The sequence below is a fragment of the Amblyomma mixtum genome, chromosome 3 (genome assembly GCF_055824585.1).
Source record: "Amblyomma mixtum isolate Tamu chromosome 3, ASM5582458v1, whole genome shotgun sequence".
NCBI lineage: Eukaryota > Metazoa > Arthropoda > Arachnida > Ixodida > Ixodidae > Amblyomma > Amblyomma mixtum.
In genome coordinates, this window is record NC_143014.1 from 373,908,335 (window position 1) to 373,927,318 (window position 18,984).

The 18,984-nt window shown below is 45.5% G+C and overlaps 1 protein-coding gene across 3 annotated transcripts in view; it reads right to left on the reverse strand.

Annotated features, from left to right (window-relative positions):
* ash2 (Set1/Ash2 histone methyltransferase complex subunit ash2) overlaps positions 1–18,984 on the reverse strand; it is a 67,855-nt gene that overhangs the window by 40,646 nt on the left and 8,225 nt on the right. For all 3 annotated transcript variants that reach the window (XR_016291693.1, XM_089584325.1, XM_089584324.1), the window contains 4 exons: positions 13,690–13,781; positions 12,469–12,564; positions 6,297–6,386; positions 4,170–4,251 (listed from right to left, as the gene is read on the reverse strand). Coding sequence is in view for 2 of the 3 variants with exons in the window: in XM_089584325.1 (XP_089440451.1) it covers positions 4,170–4,251; positions 6,297–6,386; positions 12,469–12,564; positions 13,690–13,781 (360 nt within the window). In the remaining variant the exon portion in view is untranslated. The remainder of the gene's footprint in view (positions 1–4,169; positions 4,252–6,296; positions 6,387–12,468; positions 12,565–13,689; positions 13,782–18,984) is intronic.

Here is an 18,984-nt window from a genome sequence, read left to right on the forward strand (position 1 = left end):
AGTCCACTGCCACTGAGCCTCTCCCCCGGCGAACGGACAACGGTGCGCACAATCTGCCGCCATCTCTTAGTGGATCGCCGCCGTACCCTCATCCTCCACTTTTGTCCTCGCATCCTCTTAGCTACCGCCGCATTTTTATTCTCCACTGCGCTCCGCATTCCCTCTCTTCCATCCTCCACTGTGCTGCTCGTTCGCTCTGCCGATTACACCGAGGGGCGCCGCTCAACTCATGAACAAACTCTTCAGAGCTGCGCTGTAAAACAACTCTCATTTTCCTTTAAAAATTTTATGGACTTTAACATCTCAAACCGACTTGCGCCATAAGGGGCACCGTAATGGAGGGGGGCTCCAGATGATTTTGACCCCCTGGCATTCTTTAACATACACTGACGCCGCACAGTACACGGACCTTCAGCACATCGCCTCCATTTCTTTCTTTCTTTATTCAATACTGCAAACCTTGTACAGGTCCAAGCAGGGTGGGTAAAATGGCAAACAAAACAATAATAACAAAGTTAGTAAACATCAAAGTGTGGCGAAAGGCAATAAAGAATCATTCCAGTCCGTTACTGTGCGAGGAAAAAATGAAAACTTGAATAAATCTGCTCGTGCAAAATACGGCGTCAGAGAATTAGGATGATGGTGGCGTGTATACCTCGACGTTGAAAGCGACAGATATGGGGCAGGGTTAATAGCTAATTCTTGTTTCCAAAGCAAGTAAAGAAATTCCAAACGTAAATTTTTTCTTCGTTGTGCAAGACATTGAATACCATTAACCTGCATTATTTCAGAGGGTGAGTCATACGGGGAAAATTTAGAGTAAATAAACCTTACAGCTTTTCTCTGTACCTTTTCTAGGCGGGTGATATCGTGTTTAGTAAACGGGTCCCAGACAACGCATGCATATTCGAGTTTCGGTCTAATTAGTGAATTGTAAGCGAGTAATTTTACGCTAGGGGGAGAAGTTTTAAGCCTATGTCTTAAGAAGTATAGTTTGCGGAGTGCGGAAGAGCAGATGTTATCTATATGTAAATTCCATGATGAAGCGTTAGTAAGTGTGACACCCAAATACTTATATTTAGTCTCTTCCAGCAAAGGTGACGAACCTAGGCTGTAGTTAAAAGAAAGCGGAGCTTTTTTGCGAGAGAACCGAAGAAAGACGGTCTTATCAGTGTTAAGTTTCATGTCCCACGTTTCACACCATTAAAAAATCTTAGCAAGACAGGAGTTAAGATGGATTTGATCGTCAATTGAAGTTATTTCTTAAAAGAGCACACAATCATCCGCAAACAACTTGATTTGCGCATTCGGATCCAGTTCAGTGGTAATGTCATTAATATACAATAAAAATAATAATGGCCCCAGCACACTTCCTTGGGGCACGCCAGAGCCGACTGGAAGGCAACCTGATTGTTGCTCATTAACTGCGACAAATTGGTAGCGATTGGTTAAATAATTTGATATCCATATGGTCAAAATTTCCGGAAGGCCAATACGTCTGAGTTTTAATATCAGTTTGTCGTGGGGAACCCTATCGAAAGCTTTGCTGAAGTCAAGGAATATTGTATCAATCTGGCCATTCTTATCAAGACATGAAGCGAGTGAATGTATAACTGTCACTAGTTGTGTAATTGTTGAGTATCCTTTTCTAAACCCATGCGGGAAATTAGAGAGGACTGTGTGCGCATCTAAAAATTCATTAATCTGGTTGGCAATAATATGTTCGATTAGTACGAGATGACGTAAGCGATATTGGACGGTAATTTTGTAATAATGCACGGTCACCTTTCTTGTGTATTGGCACAACCCTGGCTATCTTCCAGTCGCTCGGTAGGTGTCCATGAAGTAATGAAATACGAAATATAATAACTAGAAACTTTGCAACAGATTCAGCATGTCGCTTCAGGAACACGTTAGGAAGGTTGTCGGGACCACATGATGATTTAGTTTTTAAATTCAGTAGCATTGAAACTACGCCAGGGTATAAAACAAAATTTACATCACAGAGGTCAAACAGTACTGCGTCACTGGATGTACAAGCACCGGAATTTGAAAACACACTGTGAAAGTAGTCACTGAAGTGGTGCGCAATATCCCCGTGACCGGTAACTACAGAACCATCAACCAAAATTTGCGACACTGGTTTCTTTTTTTCGCTTATATAATTCCAAAACTTTTTTTGGTTCCTCTACAATGAAACTTGGAAGCACTGTATTAAAATAGTGCTCTTTCGAAGAGTGTACTGAAGAGTGTACTGTACGAAGAGTGTATTGAAATGCGACCGCCGGGATCGAACCCGCATCTTTCGAGTCAGCAGCCGTGCATCATAAACAATGAGCCACTCTGTGGTGGCTTTTTCCTTCAAGGGGATACGCGGGTCTTGAAATGATCAAAATATGCGAAAATTTTGATTTTGCAAAAATGTCATACTAGGGATCAATACACGCTAAAGTTCCCGCCTAAAAAGTTTCGAGGTCTAAATTCGGCCTCCAACTAATCCATATACTTCACACCTATCAAGGTGTGAAATTGCGATGCAGCAGGACTTTGCACCTGTCGCTTCCTACGACCGCTTCCTCGATGGCCGCCATCTTAGTTTTGTTTGAAAGCTGGGCCCCTTCCCCACAACTTAATACTGCTCACTACTGTGATACATTTTTGGAACGTGCGCATTCCACTGTTCTTTGAGGACTCTACAACAACCTCCGAATGGCTGGCACGTGCACTTCAAACGCGATTTTCTCACCTTAATGTTTTTTGCCAACATGAGTTGCCTTACAGAAGTTTTTTATTATGTTTTTATGGCACACTTTCAATTAATCTGGTACCTTTGAATTCAGAAAGAACTAAACTGTGGAGCTATCCATTTTTGTTTCGCTGAGACAAACATTTCAAATTTTGTGAACCATAATGTCACCTACCTATATACTTCATAATTAAGGTGCCTTCACAAAATTTAACATATTTATATAATGTATTTTAACAAAATATAATTAGTGTAGCTCCAGATGGCAGGTCTCTGGCTACAGCCCCATTTCAATTGAAACCAAGAAATGTACAAAGAAAGTGTCTCAATAAACCGAAAGAATTTAACTAATTAGGCTTCAGTTATTTTCCTACATTATGAGAACTAACTGAGATATACCGAAACTAATTATATTTTTGAAAACAGGAAGAAGAACCACACATACACACCTAGTTTCAGTACAATATCTTCAATAACAGAAATGCTCATTTCAAGACCTGCGTTGCCCCTTAAACGTGTCCAGTGCTAAACTCATGAACGCAAAGGGTGCAACCATCAGATGGCTTGCACCGTGCAACACACCCAATGTGTCAGAGGCTATTACAGCAAGAAAATTCAGGGGGGCGCTTTGTTGACCTAAAGTGCGGTGAGGCGAAAGCCCTAAGCGCGGTGTTGCTGCTTGTGTCACTAATGTGTGGTTAAGATGTTAAGCCTTGCCTCTAAGAGTGGAATGCGACAGCGTCTTGCAACACTGCCAGGGAGTCCACAGAACGCCATCGCCCATTCGGCTCTAAGCCTTGCTCGACGGTAAATTGGTTTTTGAGGAAAGGAAATGTATCTGTCTCGCATATCTCGGTGGACATCGGTGGACACCTGAACATCGCTGTAACGGGAAAGGAGGAAGATGGGAGTCAACGAAGACACCGTATTCACTAGAAGCACCTTTGTTTATTCCAAGCCATCGAGCTGGCATGGCGGAGTAGTTAACGTGCTTGTCTCACACTCCGGAGACCCTGGTTCGATTCCCCAACTCGACCAATTTCCTACTTGGTTTTATTTATTTATTTATTTACTTTACTTGGAGCATCACTATACGTTCCCTTTAATTGGATGCATGGTTACTAGCCAAATTACAATTGGCCCCATTTGAAATTCGCGCACTCTGACGCCACGACCGTTTCGACCAACTGAAAAGCGTGACATTTCTGTCGACAGCTCCTGCTTACAACGATGAGGCATTGAAGGCCTTAACAGGAATCGCTGTCTATGGCACATCCCCCATCTGTATATACAGCCTCCAGCAGGTAAATCAGCCACCACGAGTGTGCTCACTGCAGTCCACTGCGCTGCTGCACATGCACGCAGGTGAAACAGTGCCGCTGCAAACTAACCCCAGCATCCATGACAACGCCACGGGACTTGCCTGAGGAAGCCTGTGAATCTGCACTGCGACCCTGGCCACTCCGGACAAGGCTCTCATAATTGGGCCCAATCTTCTCCAGCTCCTGAAAACAAAAGAAACATCGCACCCCTGTGAAGTTCAACTGCTTCGAAGCTCATCTTCACTGTAACTTGCACAAACCAATCTGGACGATCTGACACTTCTTTCACAGACTGTGCAAAGGTGCCACAGAAATGCCCAAAACAAACCTTATTAAAACAAAGATGTCATCTCCTGGATTCCAGAATAGCTATGAATCTGCTATCAACTGCTCTCAGTCTTCGGCTGCATCATGTCCAGGCTGAAGTCCCTCCGTTTTAGGGCTACACTACTTGTCATACGCATAGCTGACTGCACAATCTCCCCACCATCCTTCACCAGATCTGCTATTACCTGATTCTCGACAGTACTTTCCCCCTTTGCACTACTCCTAAGGCTTTCTTTACTCCCTTTCGTTTGCAGCGGGACGTCCCATTGCTGTGCATTACTGCCTCTCTCATTTAAGTCGTGATTACACTGGATATAGATTTGTGCGGAACTCTTCAGCTACTTCAACTATCTTATCCATATACTGCTAATGACATTGCCCTGTCTCTTAACACATACACCTGATTTTTGCTCAAGCCTAGCTTCCTCTTAACTGCTTTTAGGCTACCTCTGGTCTTTCGAACATGCTCAAGTCTCTCCATATTAACTTTCCCCATGCTGACTACCTTGTGCTTATTGATTAGCTTTGACAGCTCTGCCAGTTCTATTCTGTCTGTGGGGTTATATGCTTTCATGCTCAGATTTTTTGGTTCCTGAGAGAGCTTGCCGGTATCCTGTCTAACCATACAACTGCCAAATTCTACTGTGCATTCTGTAATGATAGCTGCGAGATTATCATTCATTTCTTGAACACTTCTTGAACATGTCTGTTCTGCACTAAGACCCTGAATTCCTCTACTTTCCCTCTTACTGCTAACTCTTTAATGGGCTTCCGCTTCACTAGTTTCTTCCATTCCCTCTTCAAATCTAAGCTGATACGAGACCTCACCATCCTGTGGTCACTACAACACATCTTTCTGAGGACCTCCACATCCTGCACGATGCTAGCTAGGGTGAGCACATGGCATGAAATCTATTTCATTTTTAGTCTCACCACTGGGGCTCTTCCATGTCCATTTCCTGTTCTCTTATTTGCAGAAGCTATTCATGATCCGTAGATTATTTCTATCTGCGAACTCTCCTAATAACTCCTCTCTGCTATTTCTAGAGCCTACCGCCTGGTCTCCAGCCTGCTCAATTTCCTACCTTCGCATTGAAGTCACCCATCAGTACAGAGTACAGTTTTCTTACTTTGCTTATTGCTAATTCTATGTCTTCACAGAAGCTCCCGATGATCTGATCATCACGCCTGGATGTAGGCGCGCACGCCTGTACCACCTTCAGTTTGTACCCCTTATTAAGCCTCTAATTATGATAGCTGCCACCCTCTCATTAATACTGTAGAATTCCTCCATGTTGCATGCTATATCCTGATTGATAAGGAATACCATACCTAGTTATCGTCTGTCTGTATGCCTCATCTGTTCTCACTTCACTGAGCCCTATGATGTCCCAATTAACACCCGCTAGTTCTTCGAACAGCACTGCTAGACTAGCCCCACTGGATAAGGCTGTAGCATTAAACGTTGCCAGTTTCAGTTTCCAGTGGCGGCCTGTCTGGAGCCAATGATTCTTAGCACCGTCCGCTGCGTCACAGATCTGACTGCCGCCGTGGTCAGCTGCTCCGCAGCCACCGGGGAGTGAGGGCCGAGGGTTAATTGGTGTATTCATATAGGAGGTTGTGGCCAAGTACTACAACAACAGGATGGCCAAATCCTGTTCTGGTGAGGAAGTGCGTTGTCGCCTCTGGTCACCAAGATCAGGCCACACCCCAGGTCTAGTTATGCAATTCCATTGACAAGTGGATCTTTGTTTTATTTTTTTTAAATTTGGTGGAGAATTGCACAGCATCGCGATTTGAACCCTGGTCCTCTTGCACGCTCTAGCTTTATGCCATCACTGCATGTTTGCCCCACAAAATGCAAATAGAACGAAATAAAGAGGAAGACAGAGGCCGCTTACCGTGAGGACCAGCCCACACAACGGGTGTGCATCCGTGGCCTCTCCCGCCTCGTTTTTCTCTTCACAGATGAAAACATCCGTGTCTTTGGTCTAAAAGGAAACGGCAAAAGAAATGAGAAATGTGGGCAACAAGCTGGTATGCCTCTACATGTTGGACAGATGCTGCCATATACATAGAAAAACAGGCACAGGGAAAAAGTGATAGCCTGTGTGGTAACTACACCAAGTGGCTCTTCTTCCTCTTGCGCCCAATAAAAACTGTAGCTGCAAGTTCTTTGCTCCCCCTTTTTACTGAATAACCCTACTGCTTTCCACTCCTCGACCATTCTGTCGTACCAAGACTTAAAACACCACAGGAAGGGAAGCGTTCAGGTGTGCTCTGCATCCTAGCCGAACGAAGGCACAACAAAACACAACAGGGAAGAGAACTGCGCTAGATTTGGGACCTCACTGCACGCCATGTTCCCACCAACCAGCAGCCAATCATGTGTCAATCACCAGACGTTTGTCCACAATGGTAGCAACTCTTCTCCTCGACAGTGGCAGACAAATGCATCCCAAGAACCTGGTGCTGAATGGCCGAGAGCTCAGGCGGAGGAAGAAAGGCGTGAAAAGCACAAAACAAAAGGCTGCTCAAGGAATGGCAGCACCTTCGAAACCCTCATCACACTGCAGGCAACATGCAGTGTTCGAGAGGGTTAACTGCAGCTCAGCACACCTGCCACTGCCAGATTGCTCTGAGAAAAGCAGCCAAGGAACCCCTGTCTGCTTCGTATACAGTTGTGCCTAGTTAATGCAGAGACTTTGGTTCTCAAGCACAGAGGTCTATGCAGCAAGTTTTCCATAATAGTGGATCATGAAGAAATACAAAGAAAAATTACTCATTCGGAAAATAACACTTGGGCATTAATGTCTGCTTCTGTGCATAGTGGTGTGCAGTGAAGAGGAAATTAAGACGAAATCACCATTGTATCTGAATTAAGGTGGCACACTTTCAAGACCCTGGCAGTCTATGAGACACGTGATGGTATCTCATGGCGTGATCACATCTCCTCCTAAGACTGTTCACATACCACTAGTATACATACGCGTTCAGTTGGCTGACAGCCGCCTAACATGGCTTTCCCCATAGCACAAGTTGCACAGAGAATTTATTCACAATCATACATGGCAAAAGGCATCTTGGCATTGCTGCTCGCTGATGTGCAGCCGCAGAACAATCGCAAGACTACCTCACCTTAATCCGGCAAGGGACATTTTGTTCCCACTGCTGCGCATAGTAACCCACATGGGTGGTGTGCACTTTCACCTTGTCCCTTATCAAGATAGCGAGTTTCCATATTAAGGAGGTGGAAATACAGAGAAAAATTTCTGTCCCCAGAAAAATTGTCCATAATTCAAGAATTCCATATCAACGAGGCACGACTGAACAGTTAGCATCAGTTTAAATGTATGCAAGGGCCGCACCATGTATTCCCGAAGGAAATATTAAAAAAAAAAAGATCCGTGTAAGGGCCGCACCCAAACTTTTCACGAACCACGCGGGAATAACCTTCGAAATACAAGCGCCATGGCCTCCGCGATTGGCTCCGGCTGCGAGCAACGGTGCGCTTGATCGTGAAGACCACACACGTGCACAGGAGCTCCCAGGTGCCACCTATAGGGGACCGCAGCTTCGCAGGGGGGCGCTGCGGACGCCAGTGAAAAGCGCCCTCTCCGACCGACTCCCTATTTTTGTCCGGGCAAACCGGTCACCCCTCCCATTGAGTAGCTGCGCGAGCAGCGCGCTTTCCCCTGAAAAAAAGCCAGTTCTGCACGTACTTTGCACGTGTTGGCCAGCCTGCAAATCTCTTTGTGCAGTCCCGAGCTTTTTCCCTCGTGCTTGAACGCTGGCGAGCTTCAGAGGATTAGCAAAATGTACAGGGGCGCTAGAAAAAAATGCGAACAGCACGGCGCCCACGCGCTGCGCAGTCGGAATTTATCTTCAATGCGTTTTTATCGCGGTAGTAACAAAAAGACGCTAGAGTGGTACATTATTGTATCACGGATGTCTCTAGCGTATTTGTGTTGCGAGCCAAGCATAAGCGTGACGAAAATAAATTCCAACAGCGGAGAGCCTAGGCACTCCGCTGTTCGCACTTCTTTCGGTCGCGGCAGTACGCTCTGAGATGTAGTTTAAAAGAAATAGTGGACAGTGAATTTTTTTTTTTCGCTGCGAACTTGAAAAAGGAACTGCTAGTGGATCAGGCCCACTACGTGAAGCAGATTGTTGACGAAAAAGCCGGTACCGTAACGGCGAAATGTGTATCGCAAGTAAATGACGAGATCATTTAAGACGTGGAATTCGAGGTAAATACCATTTTATTTTTTTGGCACGGCCATCTTCGCAAGATGCTTAATTTCGTTGGGTGACTGAGCACTTCGGTGCATGCACGTTTGTTGGCCAAATAATAAGGATTTTGTTACGTGTTTCGATGAATAATGATGGAAATAATTTTTATTTTAACTTAAAATAAAGTGGCCTTAAGGCGACACGCGAGGCTGAGGAGAAAAACGAAAACACGCACGAAATGCGCCTACCAGCTGCTTGCTATATACGGCTAAGAGAAAAAATGCTCTAGTTTGTCAATCGCTACAACGGAGATAAGCGGTTCGTATATTTATTTTAATTCCGATTACAGCGCACGCGCATCCCCAAAACAATTATTTGCAGAGCCATCGCTCATATGCAAACGCTCATTCATGTGCAAGCAAACATTTTGATTATTTTTATTTTTTGAAATTTTTTACATGTAAAGCAACTTCGAAAATTGAGCCCGGCGTCACAAGTCGGAACATTCAGGCGATCACTGACCTTGCCTCACACGCGTCTGCATAATGCCGCTAGCTGCAGTCAGTCTCCAAAATAAAAAACGGTAAAAAAAAATGAGTTTCGTTAGCGCGAGCTTTACTAAACACTGCATGCTTAGTGAATTACAGCAAAAACTGCGCAGAAATAATATTACGCGTGCGACATACCAAACGTGTTTAGTAACAGGAAAAAGCTTACTTCACCCTGCCCATAGCAGTTATCGAGGCCTGCCGTTTCTCGTTCTGATCCATTTCATACGCAACAATTCCGGACAAAAACATTTTTGAATAGTAAAAAATGTATGACCGCATTTTTTTTTCATATACTGGAAGATTTGACTATAGCAATCTCCCATCTATAAGCTTGCATTTTTTTTTTCGTATTAACGTTTTTCCTATCGTCAACTGCTCGATACGAGCGATGAAAAATATTTAAGATTTTGCTGCATATAGAAAGGGTGGACCATTACCTTCAATATTTCCGTTACTGTACGTTACAATTTTCCAATATTAAATTTTTTTTTCCCCAAGAATGTAGGACATCACCAGGAAATCTGTAGAATTACACGGGCATTCCTTGGCCGTTGATGTTCACAGAACTATTGTGACAGCCGCACACACAACCAGTTTCACCACTCTTAGAACGTCGCGGAATTCACAGCGAGCGGCAACACCACTTTTGTGCGCCCGCGAGCAGGACGGCACGTGCTCACAATGAAAGAGAGAGTGCCAGCTGCGCGAGCGGCACGCGCGTACCAGCCGACAGGCTGCTGGCTCAATGCGCTCCGCCGGCGACGTGCCCGGACAGCAACGCCAAAATGACCGGCAGGGGAGAAGTGGCGCTGGTGCAGTGGAAGCAAACTTCAGGTGCGCTTCCCTATAGATGGCGCCCGAAGCCGCAGCTCACCATCATCATCATTAACTTTTACTGCGAGCTTCCTCTATTCACGGCATCAGTATCACCGGCTCCAGTTTTTTGTGCCTGTCAAAGGCACGGGAGTTGTGGTAGCATGTTAGTTCACTGTAGTTGTGGCTTTTGTGTGCTGCCACCAAGCTTTGCAATTTTAGCATGATGGGCAAGCACCTTAACAGCTGCACGGCTGGGAGTTTGCTCTCAAACACGGCAAGCGTGCGGCTGGCAGGAAATTCGATGTGGTCAAGAAGTGCGTCCGACGATGGTGCAGCCAAAAGGATGCATTGAGGAACGCAAGCTGCAAAAAGCTCACTTTCCGAGGCAAGCCGCGCAAGTTTCCCGAACTGGAAGAAGAGCTGCTCTGCTATGTGATGGAAGTGCGGAGCAACGGCTATGCGTTGACAGCGGACATGCTGCACGGCTTCTTGTGGGATGAGCGTGCGCCAGAGCACAGCACCAGCTCAGAGTCGAAATACTCCGCGAGTGACGATTGAACGCAGAATAAATACCGCTCATTCCCAGACTGGTGTGTTTTTGCTTTAAAAAAAAAATGTTTTTTTTCGCACATTGCGTGCACCCTGAAAATTGGCCCTCGAATGTGGAAAAAAATGTGAGGCTCTTGCACATATTTATAAGGTAGTTACCCTATGCAACATGACAACTGCTGCACTGCCTACATGGCGTGCAGTGCCAATAATGAGCATAACATTAACCAAGATAAATGCTGTATTTATGAAGCACTAATTTAGTGAAATTTTAAATACAGTATCAATAAAATAGGGCAGGCGATATCTATCCCAGATACCAGCAACCGCTTTGGGCAGCATTGTGGCAGCCTGTCGTTTCGAAAACATCAGAAGAGATGATGAAAGCCCATGGTTAAACCGTGCAAGAAACAGCAACTAATTGTGAGAGAAAAAAAAAATATGCCATCTGAGGTTTCATCCAGCAATAAATTTCTGTGCTCAGTCCCATTCACAAAGCGCAGCACAGTCAAATGAAGTTGCCATGATGTGGGTAGCAGAGTAGTGCGGGCGAGGAGCAGAAGAGGAGTGGAAGTAAAATGGAGCGTGTCCAAAGTGCCAGGGTCGTCTTTCGCTCGAACTGTGACTATAACGAACACGAATATTAAGAATTATTGACTATACCAACTGCTCTTAAATATTTTTAACAATTGTTGCTTTATACATTGAGCTGCTGAGTGGCAAACTGTGCCCACTTGGATACACTACACAAGTGATTGGTGGAGGTACGGCAGGCGTTCTTGCCTCTTGCACCCGTCAATAGTGCTGGAATCGGCAGAATCTAGCCTTCCAGTAACCATCCTGTGCTCACGTCAACTGTCACGGAAGCGGTGGTAGCTTTCATTCTGGCGTCCCGGTTTTCACGCAACACTGTTGTAGTGCGGGGAAGCCAACCTAACTGCTTTTTTTTTTGGTCGGCTTCGAAACAGCGCTAGAACTTCAGAAAAACATCGTCGTCATCATCAGCCTGACTACGCCCACTGCAGGGCAAAGGCCTCTCCCATGTCTCTCCAATTAACCCTGTCCTTCACCAGCCGCGGCCACCATATTCCCGCAAATTTCTTAATCTCATCCGCCCACCTAATTTTCTGCCGCCCCCTGTTACGCTTGCCTTCTCTTGGAATCCACTCCGCTACCCTGAATGACAAGTGATTATCTTGCCTTCGCATTACATGCCCTGCCCAAGCCCACTTCTTCCCCTTGATTTCAACTAGGATGTCATTAACCCGCGTTTGTTCCCTCACCCACTCCGCCCGCTTCCGATCTCTTAACGTTACACCTACCATTTTTCTTTCCATAGCTTGCTGCGTTGTCCTTAACTTAACCTGAACCCTCTTTGTTAGCTGTCCTTTTAATGACTAAATTGCAATTCTCCCATGCGAGTTTCTGGCAAAATTTTGTGTTACGAATTTCCGCTGTACCAAATTATTTTAACATTTCTTACCTATAATGAGGCGTCAACTGCTTGGAGAACTGCCAAGTTTTAAAACAGCATGATGCACCATTGCCAATGTAAAATACATATTCCTCGGCCTGCACTCATCTCCACCGGCAGTAGGTGACAAGTGTAGTAGGAAGGTGGACACTGCACGAGTGAAGACATGCCACTCCTTACTGGGCAAGGATGGGCAACTGGGAGCCAAGCACTGCCAAGTAATGCAAGCTTTCAGCCTGCATGTGCTATCGCTGGTGCACACCCCGCCCCCCCTTTGAGAATGCCATGCCTACAGGACAAAGGAGCTGCGACAGCTGCCGTGCTCGGCACCCACCAGAGATCACGCAGCAGTGCGATTAACGATTTGAGGGCAGCAGCACCAAGAGCACAAGGTCGGCAACACTTCCCCACAACCGAAAGCAATGCAGGTAACAACACACATGAACTGACCATTGTCTTGTAAACCGTTGTGTGCCAGGTCTGCTTCACTCTCCGAGGCACCGTGGTCATGTTCTCCCAGTTCCTTTCGATGAATGGAATTATGTCCTGAAACAAAGAATTGTGCCCTGAAATTTCGCCAGCATCAGCTCCCACTTCAGACAATGTTTCAGCATCTTTCAGCTGCCTATGCCTACAAGATCAACGCATGAGAGCTGGAGCGCTCACTGACACCTATGTCCCACTTATCAGCATCCGTGGGGAGGCCACAAAGCCGTGGTATTCTAATGCATCATGAAAAATGTCACAAAAGAAAAAAAACTCCTGTTCCATAATGCCAAGAACTCAGAATTCTCAGTGAAATAGGAATAATACTTCACCAGCGTTCGCAAATTATTTTATCACAGTCATCCAAAAAAATAATTTCAGTCACGACCTCTCAGACATGATGAGAGTTAACCTCAAGAAATTTTCAGGAGACAGGACGGCATGCAAGTTCCGCTTTCCATGCATTTCGACATATTGAATTCCTACCTGACCTCTGTTTTTACCCACAAACCAGAGAAAAACAGCACTACTTTACTGGACCTAAATTTTTCATGAATGCCACCTGTTACCATTACATCTAAGGAAATTTCAAAGCTCGCTGATAGTCTCAAGCCGTCTACTTCACCTGGAGCTGATAACATTCCTGTTAAGATTCTCAAACAGACGAAACATTACGCAAGCCAAATCCTGCAGGTCATCTTCATTCAGCCTCCCAACACTGGTCAATCCCAGATGACTGGAAATCAAGCACAGTTGTACCAGTTTTTAAGACCCTAGACTGTACTGACCTTTCTGTTGGAATGCCTCCCCCCAGCTCTCAAGTCCCTAGTGGTAAGCGATGAATGATGAAACTATGAAAGCAGAACTTTCTCTTTTTTGTTTTTAAGATACTCCTTTTTTTTAGGAACATTTCGTTTTTAAGACACAGCACAGCAGCAAAGCATCATGACCCCACCTACACCTTCTGCTAATTTTCATTTCTGTACAATCAAAGAGAAGTTGCGTGACCCAGGCCTGTTTTCCAAAAGGCTATACCCAAGTACAGTTCCGCAAACAAAGAAAACAAAATACAAGTATGGCACACACAACTAAAAAATTACGCAGAGCACAACTGCCTACACACGAGTCTAAAATGCAGCATAACTTACAGTGACTCTGTTCTGCAGATGGGCCCTACACACTCACCTTGTCTTTCGAAAACAATGTCCGGCTTCCTCCTAATGCCCGCTCCTTTTGTAACAGGTTGGCGAGCGCTGTCACACACATCTGGTTGAAATCTGAAAGTTCATGGAATACTCTCAAAAAACACATTCCATTCTGCAAATCCCCACACCAGCGAGAAGAATGCATCGGTAACATGGATAATTTTAATAGCAAACAGCCTTTATGCCATGATGCAGAATTCAGTGCGACCTGTACTAAGTTGTAAAATTTACATCACAGCGTACGGTTTCAGTGCTGGTACAGTAACCTCTACTGGCTCTATGTGCAGCAGTTATGAAGAAAGGCAGCTGGCCAAGCTAAACCTTCGCCATGCGTAAATGTAGGCATGTGAAAGGAACAAAGACCTAGAGATAGGAACACTGGCTCCTGATAACGCACACGAAAGGGTGCCAGTCATCAAAACTGGTGCGCTCTGTAAACTGCCAGCACGGCAGACTTATTAAGGACGCCAACAGTCACTGATATCAAGGAATACTTCAAAGATTTTTTAATTTGGAGTTGGTACAGAAACATCCTTTTTATTAGCTGAGCACGTTGGCAAACAGCTGTTTCTCACAACACACACAAGCTGTTTCATAGTGTTCTTCCTGTGCTTTCATTCCTGGTAATAAACCATTCATTCTTGCTTTCATTCTTGGTAATAAACCCATCACCATGATCATACGTTGTGTGTGTTCCGTGTTAAGGCAAATTCAAACTTCCATGGCACAAAATGAATGCTTCTCAGCTAACCTTACAGTGACATGACAAGTGCACTTGTTTTGTCATTCCCATACAAGCAACACTTCTGGGTGCCAGTGCACTTCCATGCGGTGAAATGCATAACCAGTGGGCTTTGTGATATACCGGGAGCACGCGGTATTTGAGAACAAGCAACGTTGATTTCAGACACAGAACCACACATACAGCAACAATACACATACCGTATTTACAACCGTACTCTGCACCACCCACGTATAATTTGAGCACCCCTAATTTATCACTCAGGTTTAAAAAGAAAAAACACTTTTACTAGCACATTTTATGCTCCCCATTATGCCAGACCACCAGCACGCATGTCGGTGCACACAAGGCACCCTTGGGAAGATCGGTAAGGCCGCGTCGCCATGTGCGGCTTCGGAAAGTGCGAGTGGCAAGGGGAAAAATTTCGAGTCATTTACCTGGCTCGCTCACGCTGGTGCTCGCTTTCCCGGATGAACAGTTGCAAGAGAAAAGTTCCGATAACTGCCAGCGCATGCCGGAATCCAAAACTACCGATCCATTTGCTGTTAGTTAGCTGGGCTGCATGCGAGGCCGCCGGTTTATCGCCTGTTATCTACATTTTCCTCAGACTGCTGGCTTCGCAATTGTATCGTTGCGCGTTTACTGCTTTGAGCTACGCGAGTATCATGCCGTCCTGTGGAGAGCTACATAACATGAGGCGGCATGGGAGGGGCTATGCGTGAGTACCAGCAAGATACAGCTGTTGTATACTTTTCTCTTGAGAGGTATTGGTGAACTGCCATTCATGAACTGAGAGAACCTACCAAATGCGCTCCACCCCATTCTTATTCTTCTGGTTATTTCCCTCTTATGATCCGGATCAGCCGTCACTACCTGCCCTAAGTAGACATATTCACTTACTACTTCCAGCACCTGGCTACCAATTGTACACTGCTGCCCCTTTCCGAGACTGTTGAACATAACTCTGGTTTTCTGCATATTAATTTTCAGACCAACAGTACTGCTCTGCCTGTCTAACTCATTGATCATGTTTTGCAGTTCATCTCCTGAGTGACTTAGCAAAGCAATGTCACCAGCGAATTGCAGATTACTCAGGTATTCTCCATTAAATCTTACCCCAAACTGTCCCCAATCAAGGCCTCTGAATACCTCCTGTAAACAGGCGGTGAATACCATTGGCGAGATCATGTCTCCTTGCCTGACACCCTTCCTTATTGGAATTTTATTGCTGACTTTATGGAAAAATACGGAAGCTGTGCACCCGCTATAGAGGCTCTTATACACCCCGATTCTGCAATGCATGCATGACTTTCAACTAAGCCAAATGCTTCCTTGTAGTCTATAAAGGTTATATATAGGCATTGGTTATATCCTGTGCATTTCTCTATTACCTGACTGATAGCGTGAATATGGTCTACTGTCGAGTACCCTTTACGAAAGCCTGCCTGATCATTTGGTTGACTGAAGTCTAAGGTTGTACCGACCCTATTAGCGATTACCTAAGCAAATACCTTATAGGCAATTGCAGTAAGCTGATTGGTCTGTAATGCTTCAAGTCCTTGACGTCTCCTTTCTTAAGGTTGGAGATGATGTTAGCATTCTTCCAAGATTCTGGTACGCTCAAGGTCATAAGGCACTGTGCATTATAGGGAGGATAGTTTTTCCAGCGCAATCTCCCCTCCGTCCTTCAACAAATCTGCTGTTATCTGATCCTCACCAGCTGCTTTGCCCATTTTCACTGCTCCTAAAGCTTTCTTTACTTCCTCTTTCGTTACTGGCGGGATGTCCCATTGCTGTGCTCTACTGTCTCTCTCATTAATGCCCTGATTACATTGGCTACTCTATATATTTATGAAGAACTCTTCGGCTACTTTAACTATCTTATCCATATTTCAAATTACACTGTCCTCGTTGTCTCTTTAAGAATACATCTGGTTTTTGCTTATGCCTAGTTTCTTCACCGCTTTTAGGCTACCTCCGTTCTTTAGAGCATGCTCAATTCTCTCCATATTGGATTTCCTTACGTTGGCTACCTTGCGGTTATTAAGTCTGATAGCTCTGCCAGTTCTATTCTGTCTGTGAGGTTAGACACCTTCATGCCGTGGCACAAGTATGATACCTCACATTCTCGTGCACACCGAGCCTGACAGTCAACTCTGTGACTTGGAGCTCTTTAGAAATGGCCTTTATTGACTTTCCTGGGTCATCATTGACGATGAATTGCAGCAGCTGGAGAAAATCATGCGTTCTAATGACATCTGACCACTGACTGTGCTTTTTCCTCTTTGCCATGGATACCACGTCACTGTGACAGCACATCAGTTCTTTCCGGATGTTGTAAATGAAAGACTTCGCTACGCTCAGATAGGTGGCTATTTCCAAGTCGCTGCGGAGTGCGGCCAGGGCAATGAGGACTGCATGGCGCTTCATTTCCTCCGTCAACCAGTACACTTCTATCTTGGAACACACTGCGCAGTATGAATGATGTGGTGTCAATATACAAGATGCTGCATGCCTAGATTGATTTGGTGAGAGTGCTGGTGCCTATAGTGACAGGGAATAGTGCTCTCAAATACCTTGCGCATCCAGTACTTCCACCATTTAAAAAAGAATAAACGAAGTGACTTACGATGCTTCCAATTATTCAAACTCCAATGGCACCCGACATGACAATCAACGAAGTTTTAGGTGAAGGCCAAGGCTACGGGGCGTATGCCGTAGTGGCTTCAAACTCCTCAAGTTCCTTTGCATGCATGGAAATTTCAGTAAATAAACATCCTTGCTTGTTCACCTCCACTGAACTGGCATCAAACTTCAGAAACAGTGCTCGGTAGAGCCCCACCACAGCCACAGAGACCAGACGAAACGTTCAATTTCATTATTGGCTGAAAGTGATTGCATATAATGCAATAAAGCTGCCATAAAGCCATCACTTAAAAGAAATCAGCATGTTGCCAAAACCATGTGAATGAGGCCATGAATTAATGGCTAGCTACGGAAGTGCTCGATGTGTGACTGTTCACAAGTGTTCTCCTCTGCCACCTCACAAAAGCTTAACAGTAGCTGAATAAACGCTTGCAAGCAAGCGGCCAGGCAAAACACCTCATGGGTGCTGTCATTATTTTACACAAGTGGCGCCATCCAGGTACATGCCACAGCTTCTAGCTGCACAATCGTGGCGTCTTGAGCATTTCTTGCACTGGCCTCACAAGCAACCACACCTTGGTTGCCGTCACCGGCCAAACAAGCAGCAAAGCAAGCGGTTGTGTTATCACTGTCAGGCTATGCGACGTGGTCTTATTTCGACAGCCTTCGGGTATACAATCACCAATATGGAATAAATGCAATCTGTAATGTCATGCAAAGGCAAGATAACTGATAGTTCTTAAAGGGACACTGAGGAGAAATAGAAGTTGGCTTGCATCGACAGAATACCAGCTCCTGATTACAAAAACGCCACTCATACTGACAACAAAGCTCTTGTAACATAGAAAAGAGCAAGAACCAAAATACAGGTATCGCCGCCACAGGCCAAACTCGCAAGTACAAGCGTGGTGACGTCATAGGACAAAACAGTGTTGCTAGAACCAATGGCTCTAGAAACACTGGGACACGAGAAGCCACGAATCACTGAGGCGCAGACAATGCATGCGCAAATCTCCTTGACGTCACCAGATGGCGCCACATACCCGGCAGCTACGCGCGCCTGCAGCATCGGGACCAATCAGCGCCTGCTCACCGGCAGTAGGCGGGCTCCCGGCAAGGTTCTAGAGCACTGTACTCCCGGTATTCCGCTAACGGTAACAAGGTACACGGTATGCTAAAGGTGTCTATTTGCGAGAACTTCGTTGAAGACTTCGAGAGTGGGATCCATCGTAACGATGGCAAAACGCCGGTGCAAACGTAAACGAAGCGACGGTAGCGACGGCTGCAATGGCCGATAGATGCCTTCAACGTGCGGCCAGCAGTAGCTTTCTTTTCGGCTGCTGCTAGGCCGCACTGCTGGGCGCCAGAAATCGCGGAGTCTGCGTTACGTCATGTGCACGTCATGTTTCACGTCACTTAGTCCTGTGTCGTCATAAGAGAATCCCAAGTTTGAATCAGAGCAGCGGGAAAATCTTTTTCAACTTCGAATCCAAATTTCTTAGAAATAAATGCATCTTTCGCTGCCTGCCAAGTGGCAACAAAGCCATGAAATGCCGAACTATTGGATTTTGCTATAAAAAAAATATTAATGGAGCTCTCCTCAGTGTCCCTTTAAAGGCAACAGACTGGATTCCAAGGGAAGGGAAGCTTAGCAGGCGGCAGAAGAAAGTTAGGCAGGCGGATGAGATTAGGAAATCTGCGGGGATAGGGGGGCTGCAGCTGGCACAGGACAGGGTTAATTGGAGAGACATGGGAGAGGTCCTTGTTCTGCGGTGGGCTTGGTGAGGCTGATGGTGATGATGCAGACACTTGAAAATACTCGTGTGTAATTTTTTTTAAACGTCTTATCTGCACTCAGCAAGTTTGCATGGTTTGCATTTTTGCAAT